Raw genomic sequence first — 22,901 nt, 5'->3', positions numbered from 1 at the left:
GGTTGGGTTGGAGCAACAGTCGAACCTACAACCCCAGGCTCAGACCTCATTACCAAAGGCCATTTTAAAAACACTTATTATAACATGCTTATTATTATATTTTATTATTTAGCACTATATGACCACCGCCTTTCTTCGTTTGTTGCGATGTCTCAGTGCTGTACCCCGGTTATATTTATATTTTACTCAGATATCGTTACTATATCTAGCGTTTGCTTATTGTTGCTCTCTGATCCTAATGTAATCTTCTCGCTTTCTGCTGTATGTGAACACCGCCGGCATCATCTGTCTACAGTTAACTGCATGTGAAGAGCAGGAATCCTGCGCCCCCCTGTCAGCTTGTATCCGCCTATAGGGGGGCGCGTGCTAGCAGCGCCGCTGGTGTAGTGGTATCATGCAAGATTCCCATTCTTGCGACCCGGGTTCGATTCCCGGGCGGCGCACGAGCTTTTTCTCTGTCCTCACTGCCGTGGTCGTTTCTCAGTATCGTTATTACTGACACGACAAACAGTTAGTTAATGAAGATTGTTTATAAAATTAAATGTTAAAGGCACAGATTTGCTTTATTTAAAAACATACAACCTTCAAATCCAATGCACTGTACAGGGTAAGAGACAAACAAGACAAGACAGACAGATACATAGATAGATAGATAGACAGACAGACAGACAGACAGACAGACAGACAGATAGATAGACAGACAGACAAACAGATAGGTAGACAGAAAGGTAGATAGATAGACAGACAGACAGACAGACAGACAGACAGATAGATAGACAAACAGATAGGTAGACAGACAGACAGACAGACAGATAGGTAGATCAAAAGGTAGATCGACAGATGGATAGACAGATGGATAGATAGATAGATAGATAGACAGACAGACAGATCGATAGACAGACAGACAAACAGATAGGTAGACAGACAGACAGACAGACAGACAGATAGATAGACAGACAGACAAACAGATAGGTAGACAGACAGACAGACAGACAGATAGATAGATAGATAGATAGACAAACAGATAGGTAGACAGACAGACAGGTAGATCAAAAGGTAGATAGATAGATAGATAGATAGATGGATAGATGGATAGATAGATAGAAAGGTAGACAGATGGATAGATGGATAGATGGATAGATGGATAGATAGATAGATAGGTAGATATATAAGTAGCAGGTGAGCAGGTGTCCCAATACTTTTGTCCATAAAGTGTATAAACAGTCCTGCTGCCCAGAGAATGCAATCAAATCCTCACAGGAATGCTCCAAAATTTAGTTGAAGTCCTTCTTCCCTGGACAGTGGAGACAGACACTCCAACAAAAGAAGGATAAACACAGGATAAGACCATTAATTTTGGAAGTATGTAAAAAAAAAAAAGAATGAGCAGATGTCCCAATACTTTTGTCCATAAAGTGTACAAACAGTCCTTCTGCCCAGAGAATGCTATCAAATCCTCACAGAAATGCCCCCAAAAAAGAATGAGCAGGTGTCCCAATATGTTTGTCTATAAAGTGTATGGAAAATAGAGGAAAGGGTTTAGGTTTAGAGTTTCTTACAGTGAAATATTGAAAATAAGTTCTGCTACTTAGAAAGATGAGAGAGGTCTGTAATTTCATCATAGGTACACTTCAACATGTATGATTTTTAAAGAATTTGTAAATTATGCTGAAAAAATGAAGGGAAGAATGATCAGGGCTGTGTATCGTGAGGTTTTAAGCCAAAACCTCCTTCCATCAGTGAGCGCATTGAAGATGGAACGTGGCTGGGTCTTCCAGCATGACAATGATCCCAAACACACTGCTCGAGCAAAGAAGGAGTGGCTCTGTAAAAAGCACTTCAAGTTCCTGGAGTGGCGTAGCCAGTTTTCAGACCTCAACCCCATAGAACATTTGTGGGGGGAGTTGTCCACGGAAAGTCTGTGTTGCCCAGCAACCACCCCAAAACATTACTGCTCCAGAGGAGATCTGCATGGAGGAATGGGCCAACATACCAGCTGCAGTGTGTGCAAACACACACTGGTGAAGACTTGCAGGAAACATTTGACCTCTGTCATTGTCAGGTCAAGTCAGATTTATTTGTATATCTTTTTACAACTGTTGTCGTCACAAAGCAGCTTTACATAAATAGTAATTAATAAATGACAGAGACAAAAAGAAATAACATAAGAAGACATAAAGGATCAAAGACCCCCAGTGAGCAGCCAACGGCGACAGTGGCAAGGCAAAACTCCCTCAGAGCTGGAGGAAGAAACCTTGGGAGGAACCAAGACTCACAAGGGGAACCGACCCGTCCTCCTCTGATCAGAACTATTTATTAATTATTGATAAAAATGACCAAACCAGATACAGCAGATAGTTAATAGTGGTGATATTAATGACAGATGACAGATAGTTACAAGTCCATTTAGGTTTGAACATGGTCATTAAACAGGTAGCAGTGGTAGGAGGGTGTGCCGCTGGTCTGGTATGGGTGGTGGTGGGTGAGGGGCCTGCTGGTCGGACTGGTAGGTGGCAGCTGGTCTGACGCAGGTAGAGGGGACCTTTCAGCAGGTTGGGCCGGGTGGCCATTTACTCGGAGAAGATAGATAGATAGATACGCAGACAGACAGATAGACAGATAGGTAGACAGAAAGGTAGATATATAGATAGATAGATGGTAGATAGAGATAGATACATAGACAGATAGTCAGAAAGATAGATAGTCAGACAGACAGACAGACAGATAGATAGATAGATAGATAGATCGATAGATACATAGACAGATAGTCAGACAGACACACAGACACACAGACACACAGACAGACAGACACACAGACAGACAGACAGATAGATAGATAGATAGATAGATAGATACATAGACAGATAGTCAGACAGACAGACAGACAGATAGATAGATAGATAGATGGGTAGATCTATCTAGAACATGGTCATTAAACAGGTAGCAGTGGTAGGAGGGTGTGCTGCTGGTCTGGTGTGGGTGGTGGTGGGTGAGGGGCCTGCTGGTCAGACTGGTAGGTGGCAGCTGGTCTGACGCAGGTAGAGGGGACCTTCCAGCAGGTCGGGCCGGGTGGCCATTTACTCGGAGAAGGTAAAAAGAGAGAGTTAGTTCTGAGAGGATTTGATGGTGATTTTATGTCATTGCCAACAAAGGTTATGTTACAAAGTATTGAGCTGAACCTTTGTTCTTGACCAAATACTTATTTTCCACCATAATTTACAAATAAATTCCTTACAAATCCTACATGTTGTCTCTCATAGTTGAAGTGTACCTATGATGAAGAATGATTGCAGACCTCTCTCATCTCTCTAAGTAGGAGAACTTGCACAATCACTGGCTGACTACACCCTTCTGCCCCCTCTGTATGTCAGTGGTTCCCATAGCAGCTCCACCTTCAACCAGTGCTGCGTCTCGGCGGTTGCTTGGAAACTCGCTGCTCTCTCCAGGGAGCCGGACAGACTGAGGAGCAGGGGCTAAACACCCACCTTCCTCGAGTGTGCAGGAGCTGCATCGACATGCAGCAAGTACCGAGAGAGTCCAGGGAGTGGAGGGAGGACAGCACGGTGCGGTTCAGCTGCAAAACCAAGAGCAGAAAGTTGAACATCTGCGGCCATTGCCAGTCCTGTGTGTACACAGCCAACCTGCACCAGTCAACACAGTGGTTGCTCCGAGCCGGAGAGGAGGCAAGGCGACGGTTTCTCACCGGGGTTTTAGTGCGATGCAGGAGTGTAGAGATCCTGGAAAACGTCCAGAATGTCCTCCAGGTGACTTCAGGCAAAGATTTCACGTATGCTAGGTCTAATGTTAAAACTAATAGCCCAGTGGAGTCGAGACACTGGGGCTGTGGCAGTGGAGATAACGGGACACTGTTTGGGATGAGCATGATGGACACCTGGGAGTGGTTTAGTAGGAGCCCCAACTGGACACAGTCCAACTATTTACTGGGGGTCTTATCCCTGTGTGACACTGAGCTGCTGCACATGTTGGGGAATCTTGTTGGTGTCCTCATAGCTCGAGAGAAGCGAGGTCTTCTACACTGTAACACAGGTAAGGACATCTCAGGAGCTCCACAGTTCAGTGTGTTCTTCTTGCTTTGGAGATGGGTTTACAATAAAGGGCTTCAGAAGTGAGCATAGGGGCTTAAAACCCAGTCAAGTGACCCATAGAGAAATGCAGAATAAGGGTATAAGGGTGATTCTTCGATCGGGACACTTTTTAAAAAACAAAAAACATTAACTTTTGTAAAATAAGATTATTAAAGCAATAATTAGTTTTGTAATGATGTCAAGACAATATGTCTTGTCTATGTCTTAAGATGTCAAGAAAGACTGTTCTAGAGGCCTACAGGGTTAGTAAAAATGTATATTGAGTATTATGGTATTATATTGTTATATTGAGCCCGGTGCAATCTTCTGCAGTCTTTTTATGGGGCCCAAAATCCCTGGCAGTGCCCCTGCTAGTATAATCAGGTAAACCATCAAACTCAAATGAGGACATATGCTGGTCAGGAGCTAAGAAGGTCAACCAGTTCAACCAGCTGGCTTACCAGTAGGGCTGGGCGATATGGTGAAAATACTATATCCTGGTCATTTACATTCAGCTTACAGTTGAGTTGCATTTAATACACATTTAGTTGAATGTTAGTTGAATCTACTACAGTGGACCACCCAAATAAAGTGACACCAGTGTGAAGAATCACCTATAAGTTAAGAGGCACCCAAAAAAGAAATAAACACCTGCACACCAATCCCTTAATACAGTAACCTGATCAGCCAATCGTGTGGCAGCATTGCAATGCATAAAAGTACACATATGTGGACCGGCAGCTTCAGGTAATGTGCACATCAACCATCAGAATGTGGGGGGAAAAAGGATGATCTCTGTGATTTCTTTTTGTTAATAACTTTTATTGAATCTCTGCATACAAATAGTACAAAAAGAAAAGGACGGGGGTATTAAAAATAATATTTATAAAATTATTTAAGTATAGAAGTAGCCAGTATATTGAAGTATTTAACATATGCAGCATATGTCAGTGATTTTGAGCGTGATATGACTGTTGGTGCCAGACAGGCTGATTAGAGTATTTCTAGAATTGCTGATATTTTGGAATTTTCAACACAACAGTCTCTAGAATTTACTCTGAACACATCCAGTAAGCGGCAGTTGTGCAGATGTACATGCTTTGTTGAGGTCAGAGGTCTACAGTAGCACAGATAACCAATCTGCACGCTTGTGGTGAGCAGAAAAAGCATCAGTATGCATGATGAGCTCCAGCAACTGAAGGCCATGTTCAGTTTCATGTCATGTTTGGGTTCTTAGCAGTTTCCATTGATATGGGATCTAATTTAAGGAAGGACTGATTAGATAAACTAGGTGTTAGGTGGAAACTGTAAACACTGACCTTACATATTGTCATTTTAAAAGCCTCCATGAAAAGTACATTTACTGCAGATGATCTCTCAGTTCTGAAGGTCTGGTGTGGTTGGTGTGCCACAACAGATAAAACCCATACCTGCCACTGAGCTACCACACCACGTGAGAGACTGGGGTTCAATTCCTGGTCTGGGTGACTATGCTGTGCTACACCAATCCACCAGTCCTTGGGCAAGACTCCTAACACTACATTGGCCCACCTCTGTAATACATTTACATTACATTTACATTTAAGGCATTTAGCAGACGCTCTTATCCAGAACGACTTACAAAGTGCTTTGCTATTTACCCAAGAAAACCTTAATACGAGAAACCTTGTAAGTTGCTCTGGATAAGAGCATCAGCTAAATGCTGTAAATGTAATGCTCAAAAACTCCTACATTTGTTCAGTGATTCATTAAAAAATGAGCAAAAATAAATGATCTTCAATCCTATAATATTTCCAGTTTCAGCAGGGAATGATGATGGTGACCACAGCTCTGTGTCAGAATCACATCACTCCTTCCACACTGGTGATCATCCAGAGCTGGAACTTCTCATCCAGGCTAGCTCAGTCTATGGGCCTGCCAGTTTCCCTCATGAAACTCAACATCATGAAGACCAGATTCTGGACAGATCACGACCCAGTAAGTCTGTTTTACCTTCTCTTTGTAAAGACAAAGATGAAAGTCACTCATATGATATCAGTGCAAATCACCACTTCCAGAAGAGATCTTGTTCTTTTCATATTGGACCACAGCAAGGACCTTCATCTGGAGCGATCAAGAGGAGATAACCTTCAGGGCTCAAAGAGGAAAAGACAGTGAAACACACTCATACAGATCAGAGGATCCTGCTTTCATGGTGGTCCCCCGGTGTTCCAAATCCATGTCTGGGGTCAGCCTGCATCGAGACTTCATTCGAGGACTTCCAGTTGATATCAGCAAGAGGATTCTAGGTGAGTGAGGATAGACTTTGACTTGGGCCTTGATTGGAAACTGCAGCTAAAACAATTCACTCTAAGACATGACGCCAGTATTCACCATTTGTGTTGGACACTTATGGAATTTGGCCTCCACCTTTAACCCATCTGTGCAGTGAAGACACCCACATACACACTAGTGAGCAAACATACACAGTGAGGCAGAGAGGGTTACCATTGGCAGCTTGCCGAGCTCAGGTATCACCAGGCTTCAGTACCATCACAACCAGTTTTGTGTTGGTAATGATGTGTTGCAGTAATGACAATTTACACTTCTTCAGAAAAAATGGCCCTAATAATACCTAACATCTGCTACACCCATTGACCATTATATCAGCCCCACCTACCCTATAGAAGCAGTGTGTAGTTCTATAATTACAGACTGTAGTCCATCTGTTTCTCTGCATACTTGGTTATTAGCCTCCTTTCATCCTGTTCTTCAATTCTTAGGACCCCACAGAACAGGCAGTATTTGGGTGGTGGGTCATTCTCAGCACTGCAATGGCACTCACTGTCATAGTGGTGGCGATTGTGTGTTAGTGTCTGTTGTGCTGGTATGAGTGGATCAGATGCAGCAGTGCTGCTGGAGTGTTTAAACACTGGGTCCAATTACTGTCCACTAGTGGTGTACGACATTGACAAAAATGATGTCTCGATATTTTCTGGGATTTTGCTGATAACAATAATTAGACAGTACTGTTCATCCTTTAAAATGTGTTTGTGAAAGTCTTGTAAAAATCTGCTTATTTATTTACTTAAAACTAAAGTGTTCAAGAAAGAATTATACAAAAACAGCAGTCAGGTGTTACTGACATTACAAACTTGCATCTTTTTTTCCACAGTAAATTGTAATTTAATATGAATGTACTATATTTATATTACATTATATTTATATATCATATTATTTGTCATTTTTAATAGTTTTAAGTTTTATCAATTTACTTTATGTATGTTTAAACATCTGAACAAATTCGGAATCTATTTCACTTAAACTGTAAATGAAGTGGCTGCACTGTTTCTTATAGAAGTATACAGGGGTCACACTTTCTGTCGCCCCTCTGTACTCTATACAGAAACAGTGCAGTCGCATAATCTGATAATGGCTCTCTGTCATAATATGTGACTTCACACAAGTAGGAATCTCAGAAACTACCCACCGTGGTCATAGAATTCGATGGTCCCAGATTATTGGCTGGTTTTGGCTTGGAGCTCTGGTTTGAGGTCAGCAGCTCTGTATCTGTTGCTGCACAGTTTGTAAATGACCTTGTTATTTCTACCCCAGGCCTGCTGGACAAGGCCACCCTTCAGCACTGCAAGCGTGTGTCCCAGCACTGGCGCTACCTGACAGAGGAAATCCTAGGGGAGATCGAGGTGAAGAAGATGGTGGAAAAGCAGGCGATGGTTTTGCAGGTAATGCTCCATTATACTGTACATTTGGTGTATATAAACAGGATTAAGCATAATTTCATGATGAATGGACCAATAGAAATGCTCCAAAAAGGACATTACATTACATTACATTGACTTCCATTGAAAGTGAAGATGCTTCATTTCTTTTCCTTCTAAAATTTGCCTTTGAGGAGATCCAAGGTTTTTGCGTGACAGTGATGGTAATAGCGTTCTATATGAACACAACTTTACATGTTTTTTTTTAGATTTACATTTCTGACCTCATAATTTGCTTTAGTTTTAGGAAATATTCATATTTGATATTTGATATTTTCATATTTCACCAAGATTTGATTCGGTTTGCTGATCTTAATGGAATGTAGATAAAAATAGTGCGTCTGTCCATCCATCCATCCATTCATCCATTATCTATCTATTGATTGCTAATATAGTATATTCACTCTTAGGGCAGCTCTTCCTCTGGAGTTAACCCTGTCTATGCCAGCATTCGAGAGGTCCTAGTTCCCCTTGGAGAGGAAGAAAACTACACTCATCCTCTGAAGATTCCCCCCCCAAATAAAAAGGTAACAATCTCATTGATCTTTGATCTGTTTTTTACATTAATGAGAATATCCATCCACTGGGTTGAAAAGCTAAATGCTGTTGTTGGAGAGAAGTATGTTGACTCTCTGTGTTACAGAATGTCCAGTGTTTTGAGTCAGTCTATACGGGTGTTAAAACCAAGGTTGTGGAAATGGAGGAGAGGAATGTGTACTGTGGAGACTTCAACATCCTGATTCTGCTGGACAGGTACGATAGACGACATTCACAGTTCTGAAGTGTAGCGGTGAAGTTAAAACGAACTGTAGTGAAGTAAGGTAGTGAGTAAAGTGTAATTACAGTCACAAATCAGTTTCCTTCCAATGAAAAATGCAGTCTGTACTAGATATAGAGAAATCGATCAAATATGTATCGGTATTGGCCGATTTTCATTCACAATATGCGGTTGGTGATTAACCAAGATATCTCAAATTAGCGTGCTGCAGTTCCTTCCTTAACCACTAGATGGCTCTACAGCTCTACTGCGTGCCGGCTGTAGACTTTTGAGTCAGTTTTGAACTCCGCTCCCTGTGCTGAAGACGCTCTGTCAGCCAAGTTTCTTTACCGTTTCCGACTCAATGTGACATATTTGTAGTACGTGTAAAACCTACGTACCTTGTGGAGGAAGCCGACACTTTCTGAGGAAAGCGCCGGGTCCCCAGCTCCACCACAGCAGCTAACAGACAACATCACTTAAGAATGACGAGAGGAGAGAGCGCTGTCTACCCATGGCCAATTGTGCTGTCTCAGGCTCCGGCTGCTGATGGCAAAGTTGCATGGCTCAGGATTCAAACTTGTGACCCCCAGGCAATAGTGGCAGTGCATTAGCCCTCAGGTAAAGACTTTGAACACCACTAAACGGATACCACTCTCCAGAATACATCACTCAATGCTCATCATTCAATACAGTGAGTATCAGAACACAGAAGAGCTAACAAACACCTCTAACCACACAAAACAGCAAACACTGCAGGCCACATTTAAGCACCATTAAAGGAATCGCGTCTGAACTGATGGAGGTATAATCGCCAGATAAGCAGCCCTTTTCTGTTGTGCATCCACTTTGCAAACAGCAAAGTGTGTTTAATCTTGAGAGACAGTGCAGAAGCCTCCACGATGATTAGAGCTGGGCAATATGAGGATATTTTATCGTATCGTGATGCATTTTGTTATTGTCATTCCCAGTCTTCTTTTCTAAGCATAATGAGGATATTATTAGTGCTCAATAAACACTGTTTAACTGCACGTTTCATTTAAACATTCAGTATGGGAGAGTATCTGAATAGTAGTTTTTAAGAATCTGTCGCTACTGATGTATCTAGTCTGTAATTGATATTGATATAATATTTTTACAATATCACCCAGCCCTAACGATGATGCATTGCCAAGTTTGCCTGCACAGGTTAATGTAGCATCCTGACCCACCCTCAATCTCTATCAGCGATCAGCCGATAAGACTGAAAGGTGATCGCAGTCGCCCCCAAAACACTTTTGTGTGATTGCTCACTTTTATCATGCTTTCCGTTACCTGAGGAACTTCTGAACTTGTCCACCCTTGTTTTTTAACCTGAGTTAGTACTGTTGTTTTGCTATACTGGTCAATTATTTCAGATTTAATATTTAGAATCAATATTAGTGCTATATTTTAAAAAATCATGGTTACATTCTGCACCAAGAGACCCATGTTTGCACTTACCCTTGTATTCATTAAAAAGCTTGTATATCTGCAGTTTTTGCATTTTTAGCATAATATGAAGTTGCTCTTTACATTGTGTCGCTATTTCATGATGAATGGGCTGCTAGAAATGCTCTGTAGTATCTGAAAGTATAGAATCTGTGTTTTACTATAATGTCCTTGCTTGTTTTAATAAGATGCAAGTAAGAAATACTTCGAAAATGTTAGAGAAGGTATTTGTCCCATTGTACAGCAGTTTGGAGGATTAAGCTCTACTGATAGGATGATTGCCTCCTGAATTCAGCTGAAGAAAGGAGATCTGCTGCTAGATCATTTTACTAAAGGATAAACATTCCCTACAGAGAGGACCCCAGCAGAGTGATCCATTACAGCGGGGGCCAGATGGTGGCAGTGGGTTCAAAGGACCGCATGGTGCGTCTGCTGGATGTCACGCTGTTCAGGGAAGTCCCACAGCTGATGCAGGGCCATGCCGGCAGCGTCCGAGCCGTCCTGGTCTGTGAGGAGAGGGGGTTGATCATCAGTGCCAGCTACGACCTCAGCATCAGGTTTGGCTTAGATTGGTACACAGAGTCTAGCTTTTCACTTTGACATACAGTCTAAAAGAATTCCATAGGTTGCCATTCAAAAGCCCAATCCATTTTATCCAGTCAGTAGCCATGACTGACTCACTGACTGGTCAGTACGGTTACAGACAGTACGTGAACTTATTAACTGATGGTGAGATGGCACAGGGATCTGCATCTTGGGAACTTGTCAGTTTATCATGATACACTATATGTCCAAAACTTGTAGACACCTGCTCCTCTAAAGTTGCCCTTCAGATTAAGGGTAATAACTGGGAGTAACAGCCTCTACTCTTGTACAAAGGGACTTACACTAGATTTTGTGCACGTCCCCAGACTAGGAGGCTTTTCACAATGGAGTGCTGAGATCATGCTGGGATTTGAACTCATGATCTCCTCACACAGTTGGACCATAGCTGTGAAAATACACTACAAAAACACAGTTCTGAGTAAATTGTTTTTCTGAGTAAATTTTCCTTTTTTGGCACAGATATGCAGATGGTTTCACAGCTCTAGAGTGGGGCAACTGTCTAACTGCCTGCTTGTCAAGAAACCAATCATAGGTTTAAATCCCATCAACGCCACAGCCCTCTATGGTCAGGAGTCTGAGGAAAGTGGGAGTCCCACCCAGAAAGCGAAGCTAGTTATTATTTCTTGGACTAGTTTTGCCTTTTATAATTTCATTCACAGTTTAGCTGCACACATACACTAACAACCATGGTCGAATTCCCTTTGGAAGGTGCTGGGACCTGAAGACAGGAGTGTGCAGCATGCTGCTGTCTGGACACATGGGCACCATCAACTGTTTGGACCTACATGGAAATCTTCTGGTATCTGGGGCCAGAGACTGCAGAGTCAAAGGTAAAGTTCTGGTGCTTATCAGTAAGGACTGTATGAAATAAAGCATTATTCAGTGTCTGTGATCACTGAAAATGTTGGTTTGGCAAAACATAAAATGACATTAAAAATAGTTGATCAGTCAAGGTATGTTAGGTGTCCTAGATTGGATTCTTTAGTTTTGCACTGAAGCTACAACAAGCAATGGGGTCTATAGAATAGTAGTGGTCTTCATACCTGAGTTTTATCTGTTGTTTATAGACAACAGTGTGTTTTATAGTGTTTAAAAAAAACCTCATACACAGATAAACATGTGGTTTCTAACACTATATAACACTCCAATGCAATATGCGATGGCAACTGACCAACAACAAGTAATGGGAGCTTATAAAATACACTTTGATCTTGAGGCCTGAGTGTTATCCACACGTTTGTTTATGCTCACAGTGTGTTGAATAGTGTTAGACCTCATAAACAACAGTCTATTAGACTTCATACATTGATAGTTTAAAGCAAGTGCATGATGATTTTGGTATTTACAGTAATAACTGTAATGCTAATGGCTGCTGTGTTCCCTAATAGATACTGTCACCCCTGTAAAAAGGATTCACTCCCTTGGTTGTTTTCCCCCCTTTATTGTTTTTCTTTTTTTTATGGAATTATGGTCAATAAAGTTTGGCCTTTTTTTCTACAAGAATTTTACAAAAAGATCTCATATGAGTCTTCACAAGTCTTCTTGCACAGTCACTTAGTGAGTGAGGACGACCATATTCCTTCCATTTCTTAATGATGGATTTAACTGACCTCCAGGGGATGTTCAGAGACATATTTTTTTGTATCCATCCCCTGATTTATACTCTTCAATAACTTTTTCTCTGAGTTATGTATAGAGTTTCTTTGTCCTTATGGTGTATCTGCCAGGAACACTGATTAACCAGGTCTTTATACTATAATCACCTCAGCAAACCTTGAATTAGGTCAGTCAATTTAAAGTTATTTTACATGATGTATGTTTATTTAATTGATATTACTTTGTACTCTGTTTGTGCAGATTTTTTTTTGTAAATTCTTGTGAAAAAAGGTAAATTACATTGGCCATGATTCTATTCATAAAAGGAGTGAAGGGGCTCAGCGGTCTAATGTGCCTTAACAATGGCCTGGAGGTTGCGAGCTTGAATCCAGAGCCATCCCGCCATGGCAGCAGGATTCAGCAGCAGGATTCAGAGAGAGCACAACTGGCTATGCACTCTACGAGTGGGTAGATGGTGCTCTTACACATAAGCAATCTTAAGCAATGTTGGCTATCACATACGTCTGCTAGCTAGAGTGGCGCCCGCTGCTTTCTTCCTAGCATGTTGAGTGCCAGGGAACGCCATATTGGGGCAGTTACAGAGGTGATGACTGGCTTCATATGTCTTGGAGGAGATGTGTAAGTCCTTACTCTCCTAGTGTCGGGAGTATCGCAAAGGCTAGGGGGAGCTATGAACGAGTGGGTTAATTGGCAGTACCTAATTGGGAGAAAAAGGGAAAATCCCTTCATGTTTATGATCTACTGGATTTCTTCCCATCCTTAATTTTGTCACCTTGTCAGTGTGGAACCTCCAGACTGGTCAGTGTTGTGAGAAGCTGAGGTTCAGACACCATAAGCCTGTGCTGTGTGTGAAGATCAGTGCATCTCTGGTGCTCAGCAGCTGTGAGGGAGGCTTGGTGAAGGTGTGGGAGATGGAGACGGCAGCTCTGCTAAAGGTATGGCCACAAACGCAGGGGAATAGAATGAACAGCCATAATAAGCAATATTGTGGATATTAGTAGATGACTGGTCCACGCAGGCGTGGGTCGGGGTCAAGCTTCAATTTCATCCCAGTGCAGGGTACTGATCCCACTACACCAAATGCATGAGTCATTCTGAAGAGTGGGGGCCCCTTATGAAGACTAAAATGTGTGATGGGATTGAAGGTTATGTGCTACAATGGCTAATGCCTTTCCATGCTAGCAAACACTATTGTACAGACTGGTGTTTTCACATCAGGTATTTCTGTACTTGACACTGTGCCAGATTCTTTTATGTGAGCATTTGTGAACTAAGATTAGATAAGATAAGATGAAACATTGAGCTTCACAAGCTTGAGCTTAAAGTACAAATGGTTTAATGTTTATAAAAGAGTAAATAAAACCATACCACCATTTGAACCTTCAGGTTTTGATGATGTCACTTTAGGAGCACGTTTGTACTCAATCAAAGGGGATATGTCAAAATGCTGCCTTCAAACACATTATCATATAAAACATAGTTATTAGATATGTATATATATTTTTATGATTAACCGTGTCAACCATGTTAATCTGTAATCTTATGTAATGTGAGTGAGTTAGATTTCAGTGTTTGTGTTTCCTAATTAATAATAATAATATCATAATAATCATATGTTTCATATACTATGTTTCCAAGGCGCTTTTGCCCTCTGACTGCTGTTAATTGTAATACTGACCGGTCTTATCTAACATAAAATCATTGCTGGACATCATAGTTGTATAACATAGCATAGTCCCTCTGCTGGCCTCAGTGAGTATTGCACAATTCCTCTAGTGTGCTTGGGCTTAGCACCGCCCTCCACCTGAGGCTCATCATCAGATGCAGGTGCACCTCATTCCTGGACTCCTTTAAAATCATCAAGTTTGTCTTGGATGTTGTGAAGAGGGGCACTATATAGGGTACTGCTTTGAGGTTCAAATGCATTAGGAATGCCTTGAAAACATTTGTTTAGTGCCACATAAAATGTAAAAACTATAAAATAAAATGCACATAAAATAAAATAGTTCTTCTTATAAAGTGTATATACTTTTTAATTTATGATTAATTTGTACATTTTTATCAACATATCAACATAACATATAATTAGGCCATGAGGCATTAGGCAGGTTTGGCTTTCTGTAGCTGAAATGCTGAACATCAGCAGGTTTTTTTAATGTTTGGTTGGTTTTTCATGCAGATTTTAAAACACATTTTGGCTGGAAACCATTGTAGCAATCTGGCAGCCCTGTTTGCCATGCACTCTGTTATCGCACAGTAATGAGCTCATATGCCGAAATCGATCACTACTTACCCGGTTCTGTTCTCTATATAGTCTCTATACAGTTTCGGACACAGCTTCTGCGTTTGACCGGGTGTCTTGTTATTTGACCTGCAGTATGGACATGCCTGTACTGTACTTGCTTGCCTGTTTTGTGCCCTGACTAAGTATCCGACCAGTCCAATTATCAGTCGGGTTATCGATAACAGGGTTGTGGGTTCGATTCCCGGGCTCGGCAAGCTGCCACTGTTGGGTCCTTGAGCAAGGCCCTTTACCCTCTCTGCTCCCCGGGCGCTGGAGTTGGCTGCCCACCGCTCTGGGTGTGTGTGTGTACTCACTGCCCCTAACACATGTGTGTGTGTGAGTGTGTGTTCACTACCAGATGGGTTAAATGCGGAGGACACATTTCGCTGTACAGTGTACAGTGACAAATACGTGCACCTTTACCTTTAATTAAAGCCTCTCTGCACATGCAGCCTGCCTCTAACTGCTCATTAGAAGAGTAGTCAGATAGCCTGTTATTGGCACTATTCTGATCAATCAAAACTACTAAATGGTGTAGTGGAAAAATCCTAATAGAAGCTAATGTGTATAGTGAACATCTTTATACTGGGGATCTAGGAGATCTATACCATCCCCTTTCTGTATATATCATTTTATACATGTTAGACGTTTCTCCTCCCATAGGAACGTGTAGTTCATTATACATTACAAAGTGCCTGCTGAGTGTTTCACACTGACGTTACAGGCTTGAGCTCCTTAATTGATGCACACCTGTGTCTCTCTCTGTAGATTATAAATGGACACCAGGGCTACGTGAAGTGTCTGTTCTTTGACCAGTGGCACATCCTGTCTGGAGGGTCAGATGGGCAGGTTCTGGCCTGGAGCACTCAATCCAACTTTAACAAGAGCCTCATGACTTTCCACCACCCAAAGTGAGCACTGCATCACACACTTAGAGAATCGGTTTTGGGAACTCTTTATGTGGATGGTCTGGTCTGTTAGAAAACCCTTTAAAGGTTCTTTAAAGAACTAGATTATACTCTTGAAGACTCCCTCGCTCAGTAAGGATGTAGAACACTTGATGCTTTTGAACGTCCACATTATGTAAGGACAAAACATTGTTAATAATGTTAAAAGAACCTCCAAAGTTTGGAAGTTCTACAAAATTCTTAAATTGGTGTTGAACCTTTTCAGTTCTTTAAAGGTTCTTTTTCTCAGAACTTGGCTTATCAGGGAATTTAAAGTTATCTGTGACATCTTTAATAGTATAGATGCTCTGCATGTTATGTTAGACTAAATATCTGTTCTAAATATATGTAACATTCAACTCTCAGCACCTGATAGGTACAGGTACTTACTCTTATAGGTATAAAACAAATTTCATTGCTGTGCAAAAATCTTGTTTCTCCAAAACAACAACTTTACAGGAGAAGAAAATTAAAAGCAGTCAGTGTAACAAGATTTGATTCTAAGACATTTTGGTGCATTTCTATTAATCTATTCATCAGAAGGTTTTATTTATTATGTTTTATTTAAATTATTTTTAGTAATTAATGTATTTATTTAATACCTATCTTCTCTCTAATTTGAACCACCAATTACCCAACCCATACATATTCTCCCCCTATCACATGCAATCCTCCTCCGACACATGCACAGCCAGCCAGCACCTAGTTTTTTGACAAGTCACCAGGCAACCAACACGCCGGGGCTTTGATGCATCAGCCGGCAGACGCCAGGGCCAATCAGCGTTGCACTGGAGTGATGTGGGGAGAAAGTGCCATCCACCCACCCTGAAAAGAGCAAGGACAGCTTTGCTCTGTACTGGGCCCTGGCTGCCGATGGCTAGCAGCATGACCAGGATTCAGATCAGATCCTCTGGTCATAATGACTTACTTAACTTTACAGAACATTATTATATGTCTTAAAATGAGTAAATTAATAATAAACCCAGAGTTTTTAAGAGCTGCCATTATCTTGACTTGGTCTATACTCCAAATTTAGCCCTACATAAACACCAACCCAGCGTACAGTCCAAAATGTAACCCTTAATTCTAATTCTGGCCATAATAAATGTAAGTATTGATGAGTTTCAGCTGATAGTTGATCATCTGTAGGACCTAATTCTGCTTTTGGTTTGTCTAATGATAAATGCCATGGTGTTTGCCTGCACTCAGATTTTTTTTCTACCAGCAGCCTGAACTGTAATATCCACAATTATACACTGACCCTCTATCACATTCCTGCAGGGAAGTGCAGAGCCTGTCTTTCCTCTTCCTGCGGGTCATCACCGGATGTTTGGATGGAAAGATCCGCATCTTTAACTTCCTCAGCGGGGACTGCCTTAGGGTCATCAAAATCAGCACCCACCAAAGTCCTGTACTCTCTGTACACACACACGACAACAAGTTAGTCTGCACGGGATACACTCCTCCTCTTTCACACATAATCAAAAATAAAAACACACACACATTTAGGTTGGTCTTCTCATGTAATAGCCACCAGAATATAGTAATGCTTTATTCTCTGTATACACAGCATGCAAACTTCAGCAGCGGGCATAAAGTACTTGAGGGCATTTTCACTGTGCACAGTCAAGTCAGATTTATCTGTATAGCACTTTTTACAAATGTTGTCGTCACAAAGCAGCTTTACATAATTAGTAATTAATAAAAGACAGAGACAAAAAGAAGAAATAACATAAGACATGAAGGATCAAAGACCCCCAGTGAGCAGCCAACGGCGACAGTGGCAAGAAAAAACTCCCTCAGAGCTGGAGGAAGAAACCTTGGGAGGAACCAAGACTCTAGAACTATTTAAACATTATTGATAAAAATTACCAAACCAGGTATAACAGATAGTTAATAGTGGTGATATTAATAGTGGCATTACGAGTCCATTTAGGTTTTAACATGATCATTAGACAGGTAGCAGTAGTAGGAGGGTGTGCTGCTGGTCTGGGTGGTGGTGGGTGGGGGATCTGATGGTCGAGGTAGAGTGGACCTCAGCGGGCAATCTTCCAGCAGGTCGGGCTGGGTGGCCATTTTACTCGGAGAAGGTAAAAAGAGAGAGTTAGTACTGAGAGGATTTTATGGAAGGCAGAGAATGTTGAGTCACAGTATGTGGCATACTGTGGTTTTTGAATGTGTAGCATGGTAAGTTGACATAAAATACACCAGTTAGGACTGATACCCATGATATACTGAGAAAGTGCACCATGATAGAGTTAATAACTTATATTCCTCATCCCTGTTTCACTGGCAGTTTGATTTAATGTCTCCCCTCTCTCTCTTGTTCCCTCTGTCTCTCTGTGTCTCTCACTCTCAGTAGTGCTAAACTGCAGTTTGGTCTCTTGTTTACTGGCCTAAACCTTGTGCCTCATCACACCCTTCCCTCAAACTGTGTCAGGTTATTGAGTCGTTTTAAACAGGCTTGCTCTGACTGAATAACATGCTTAAAAATGAATGACTATTATCTATAAAAAGGGACCAAAGGACATCTCACAGCTTCATCCATACTTGTGCCTGTTTCGGACTGCCGATTGTGCTCTCTCAGACTCCGGCTGCTGATGGCATGACTACTATGGCTCGGAATTCGAGCTTGTTACCTCCGGGCCAAAGTGGTCGCGCAGCTGAGACACTGGGAGCACGTTCCTCCATTTATGCTGTTTTTCACTTTTTGACATAATGTGAATATGGCTGTTTTTCTATACATAAAAATTTATGAGCGGACCAATAGAAATGCCCCAAAATGACCTGGAAAAAGTTTGACCTGTTTTTTTCCTTCTTCTGTAAAGCTTTTGGAGATGCTTTGGAGAAGTTTTTGTGTGACAGTGTCAATATACTGGTTGCTGTTCTCCATAACTGGTTCTGTGTAACTGGTCTTAATTTTTGTCCAATAAAAACATGTATCTCCAAAATGGTGACTTTACAGGAGAAGGCAAAGTTGATCTTGAAGTCAATGTATAATAAGAGTTTATTCCAAGTAATTCAGAGCATTTCTGTTGGTCCATTCATCCAGTATTATTATTTCACAGTACAGTACAGAGCAGCTGCAGGGTTCAAACAATGGAGATAGAAATAGAGATACATGTTTTCATTGGACTGCTGCAATATATTTTATCGTAATACCCATAATTTGTCATATTTACCACTTTGCTGGCATTTTATCTTCTCTCTGGCAGAATCTGTGTGAACAGCAGTAGCCGTGTGTTGCTGCTGCAGTTTGCTCAGCAGTGCTGGGACTACTCGGCTGTGTCGGAGCGGAGGCCGGGGCTTGCTCTTCATATTCCTCCTCATGACCTTCAACGAAAGGCTCTCTCAGGCTCTTCCAAACTAAAGATCTGCAAGTGGGATGGGAGAGCCAGAACACAGGTTTTTCCTCACCACACCAGGAGCCAGTCAGCCCCCAGCAGGCAGCAGACACACAGTGAGTACTGACCTGTTTGCCTTGAACTGTTGAATTGTTCTGCATGATGTTGTTAAGTAAAATGATTGTTTACATAAACACATATGAATAATACTGTATATGAAAAATACATTTGGACCATACTTGAGATAAATGTGAAAACACTAACAGAAATATAACATTTTCAAGTGTGTAAAATATGCTTTTACAGATTAGTGTATTAATACTGTAATAACTGTAATTGTTGTTTACAGGTATGTGCATGTCTTTGTATTTCTGCTGTAGTATGTAATATATATAATTTCTGTTTAAATACTGTGCATTACTGTATATGTCCTGCACATGTATACTCTACGTTATGTACTATTCTTCACATAAAGTCAAAAGACCAAAGAGTTTCATGACGCTGCATGATGAAACATGATCTGTGTGCAGAAACCTAATTTTTTGGGTAATTTATTATATTGAGCAGCCCATGTATGCTTGAGATTAACTTTATTAATAAACTGGCTGTTGTGTCCCCCTAAGCTGTCCAGCAGGAGTTCACACGTCCAGCCACGTGGAGTTCCACTCTGCTTCCCAACGGCCGAGCTAGATACTCACCTAGGAGCGCAGATGCCGGCTCAGGTAAGACAAACTAGGCACAAGTGTCCATCTTAAAGGAATTATGGATGGACATTTTAGTCAAATTTGATATTTAAATTTGCAAGATATCGTTTTTTGGATCTTGCTCTCAGTTGGACTTTGTCTTAGGCCACTTTAGACTCAGGCACTCTCATGCACTATTACACTGTTTCAAATTATTAAGTAATTCCAACTAAAATTGCTGAAGTGATCTCTCACTGATCTGTGATCAAAAATACACCACACATCTATAAACAGGTTGTAAGTAAATAAATAAAAAGTACCTTCAAATGCACAGCACTTCTATACAGTAGCGTAGTGTGTCTATACAGTGCTTGCTGTTAACCCCACGTCTATATCGGACACAGCAGGTACACACCTCTAAGCAGTGTACAGTGCAGTTAAAATCATGCCAGCTAATCCCCTTTAGTGGTCAGTTAAACAAAGCATCATGAGGAAATCAATCTGCTTTACTACATTTCACAGAAAAGCCCTTGCCAACCCTAAAATATAGGATGACCCCCAGTGAGACAGCAGTCCGAGAGCAAGCAAGAAAGAGAGGCCAGCATCGTCCCGTAAGCACAGCCCAGGTGCTTTTAAAGGTCTGCCCCACTCAGCAGCTCCACAGCTGTGACCTGGCCACCTCCAACATGAATCTGAATGCTGCAGTGCGAGACGCTTGGGGCCCACCTTCCTCTGATCCGGTCAAGGAGCCTTCTCCATCTCCTCCTCCGCCACCCTCCAAAACCCACACACGCCCACATTCGGCCCCCAGGGTGTCCACTCAGTCTTCCTTCAGAGGTACAGTGAAAATCTACACCCCTCTCAGAACCCACCCAGTGGACCTGAACCTCCGGCATTCCCTGCACTCCAAAGACGTTTGCTCAAGTATTCCCTCCCCGACTTTAATCCGACCCCAGACAGGACGTGAGCCACTGTCCCAGTCCGAGCCTAAACCCAAGCGTTGCCAGACAGCCTGTGGGGCACGTAAAGTTAATGCCTTCACCACCACCGCCGAGAACAATGTCCAGAACCTTCAGAGGATGTTCATGAGGAGCGCAGTCAAGCACCCAGGCCGCCATGTAGGCTTTGAGATGCCTGACAGTCCCAGAAAAGCACACATCCCACTGGATCCCTTCAGAAAGCATGGAAACTTTCAGCTGAAGACCGATTCAGAGCTGCAGGAACTCGTACAATCACAGGCTGAACTGCATCCCACACCTGCACACACACTGCAAGACAAGGAGAAGCAGCGCAAGAAAGCCTGGAAACTGAAAATCAAAGGTGTGCCACCTAGCGACTACACGAAAGAGGATCAGGTATACGCTCCAGAGCTGGGGAAGGATACGTACATCTGATACAGCCAGCATAGCCATGTGACGGCACAACCATATAAGCTTATTTTTTCTTTATTTTTGTTTTAGATTTTGAACCATTTGAAAATTACACCTGTTCTTTACATCATGTGAACATTTAATGACTGATACACCAATACATATAATAATAGAGTTAACACATTACATTTGTACCATGTCTAATGCCAGGAGTGAGCAAGAGGGGTAAGCTGTGGAGCAGTAGAACCGTGCTCTCTGGAATTAGATTTCGTGCTCCATCCAATACTTTTTGGACGAGGTGGAGAGTTGGGGATTAGATAAGTTGGTGATCATCACTGAATGCAATCAAATACTTACAGCAATGCTCCTTCAAAATCTAGTAGAAAGCCTTCTTCACTGGACGGTAGAGACAGATACTCCAAGAAAAGCAGGATACACTCTTTTTTTCAAAAGAATTCAGGTGAGTAGGCAGATGTCCCAATACTTTTGTCCATGTAGTGTATTTTAGCATTTAGAGAGTTGTTCAGTTCTCAGTTCCGTAAACAAGTACTGATACATATCCTTGATTGCAGATTAAGGCAAATAAGTACTTATTTTTATAAATAATACATTAATATTTTTTTCTTCTTGCTACATATGAGTATTTATGAATGTTTATTTCATATTTGTTTCCTTTTTTAATTATGATCAGACTGTAGTCAAAGCATTTACTGATGTTCACAGATCAGACCTCCTTGTATGAATATTTATCAAAGCATAGCAAATAAGTTATTTAGAAATGTCCAAGTCAGCTTCACTGAACAAAGAATAATAAACAATAATATAATATACAATTATTATATCTTATAATAAGAATAATATACCATAATAAACCCTTAATTGTGTCTGTATGTAAATTAAACAACTGACATTACTGCAAGTAAGATATCTTGATTCTAGTTAATATATTTTGTATTTGTCATTAAATATGACTCTGTTGATAGATAATTGCAAATTATTTTATTGTTCTTTAATTTAATTTTTTTTTTTGCTTAATATTTCTTGAACCATTCTGCATTTTAGATTCATAGATTTTAGATGACTAGTAAAAGTGTTTAGAAATAAGTTTGTATAGTTATAAGCCTGTGTAGTTATATAGTTATAGTTAAATAATCTTATAACATTCTAAGAGAATGATTAGAAATTTGGATATGTGAACTATTGGTCAGTGTCACTTCTTGCAATGTATTATTTCGTCACACTGATTACACTAGAGGGCAGCACAGACCCTTAGCTGAAGCGTCCACTGACTGAGAGGACTTCTGTCTTAAGCATTCAGAGAGGCTTTATGGAACAATCAGCATCTCCTTCTTAGAGCGACAAAGAGAAAGTGATTAGCTTCAGTGAGCTTAATGCAAATAGTCCTCGGGATGCTAGAATGAAGGGTGCTGCGTCCTCTCTCTCCATTCTCCTCTGTTTTGTCGCTGATAAAGGCAGTTGGCCATCCCTCTGGCTCTGTAGAAGGTATTGATGGACCATTTAATCCCTTCAGCAACTCGCAAGTACTTTGGCAAGCGGCAGCAGGATCTTATTCTGTACAATGCAGCACATCGCAACTATCAAAAGAATACTTGGGCTTTTTAGCACTGCCGATTTTCACTACAGACCCAGTGTCTGTCTGGCAAGGTTCCTTTATGGGCTGCTAAACGAGGGTAATGTTGTTGCTACTGATGAAGTGGTGATTCAGTGGTTCGCCTCAAGAGCGTTTGACTAAAGGCTTTGAAAGCAACATTTTGAAAGCAAAGTAGCTGTAGAAGATAAGCTCGAGTTTATAGTCGACAGGATGGCTTTAAAACACTCAGGAGATTCATGTGGCTTGTGAACCATGGTGCTAAATGAATAAGGACCAATATTCTGCACATCAACAATCAGTTTCCCAGATTATTCTTTTAGAAATCCAAGACATACAGACATCTGGCCTAAAGAGGGACATGTAATAGC

General features: G+C 41.3%; 1 protein-coding gene and 1 non-coding gene across 2 annotated transcripts; both read left to right on the top strand.

Annotated features, from left to right (window-relative positions):
* Positions 1-372: 372 nt before the first annotated feature.
* trnag-ccc (transfer RNA glycine (anticodon CCC)) lies at positions 373-443 on the top strand. The gene has a single exon. It is a non-coding gene; the product is annotated as a tRNA-Gly (tRNA).
* A 3,007-nt stretch (positions 444-3,450) lies between these two features.
* fbxw10 (F-box and WD repeat domain containing 10) lies at positions 3,451-21,788 on the top strand. Its single transcript, XM_072667363.1, has 14 exons — positions 3,451-4,047; positions 5,883-6,062; positions 6,176-6,373; positions 7,680-7,807; positions 8,254-8,370; positions 8,487-8,596; positions 10,424-10,627; positions 11,385-11,506; positions 13,074-13,228; positions 15,346-15,488; positions 16,806-16,964; positions 18,740-18,984; positions 19,492-19,590; positions 20,074-21,788. The coding sequence occupies exons 1-14, from the start codon at positions 3,516-3,518 to the stop codon at positions 20,943-20,945; spliced, it is 3,264 nt and encodes a 1,087-aa protein (XP_072523464.1). The 5' UTR covers positions 3,451-3,515; the 3' UTR covers positions 20,946-21,788.
* Positions 21,789-22,901: the final 1,113 nt, after the last annotated feature.

This window comes from Salminus brasiliensis, chromosome 22, assembly GCF_030463535.1.
Source record: "Salminus brasiliensis chromosome 22, fSalBra1.hap2, whole genome shotgun sequence".
Lineage (NCBI taxonomy): Eukaryota > Metazoa > Chordata > Actinopteri > Characiformes > Bryconidae > Salminus > Salminus brasiliensis.
The sequence above is the reverse complement of the archived record's forward strand: the minus strand, read 5'-3'. Positions and strand labels throughout refer to the sequence as shown.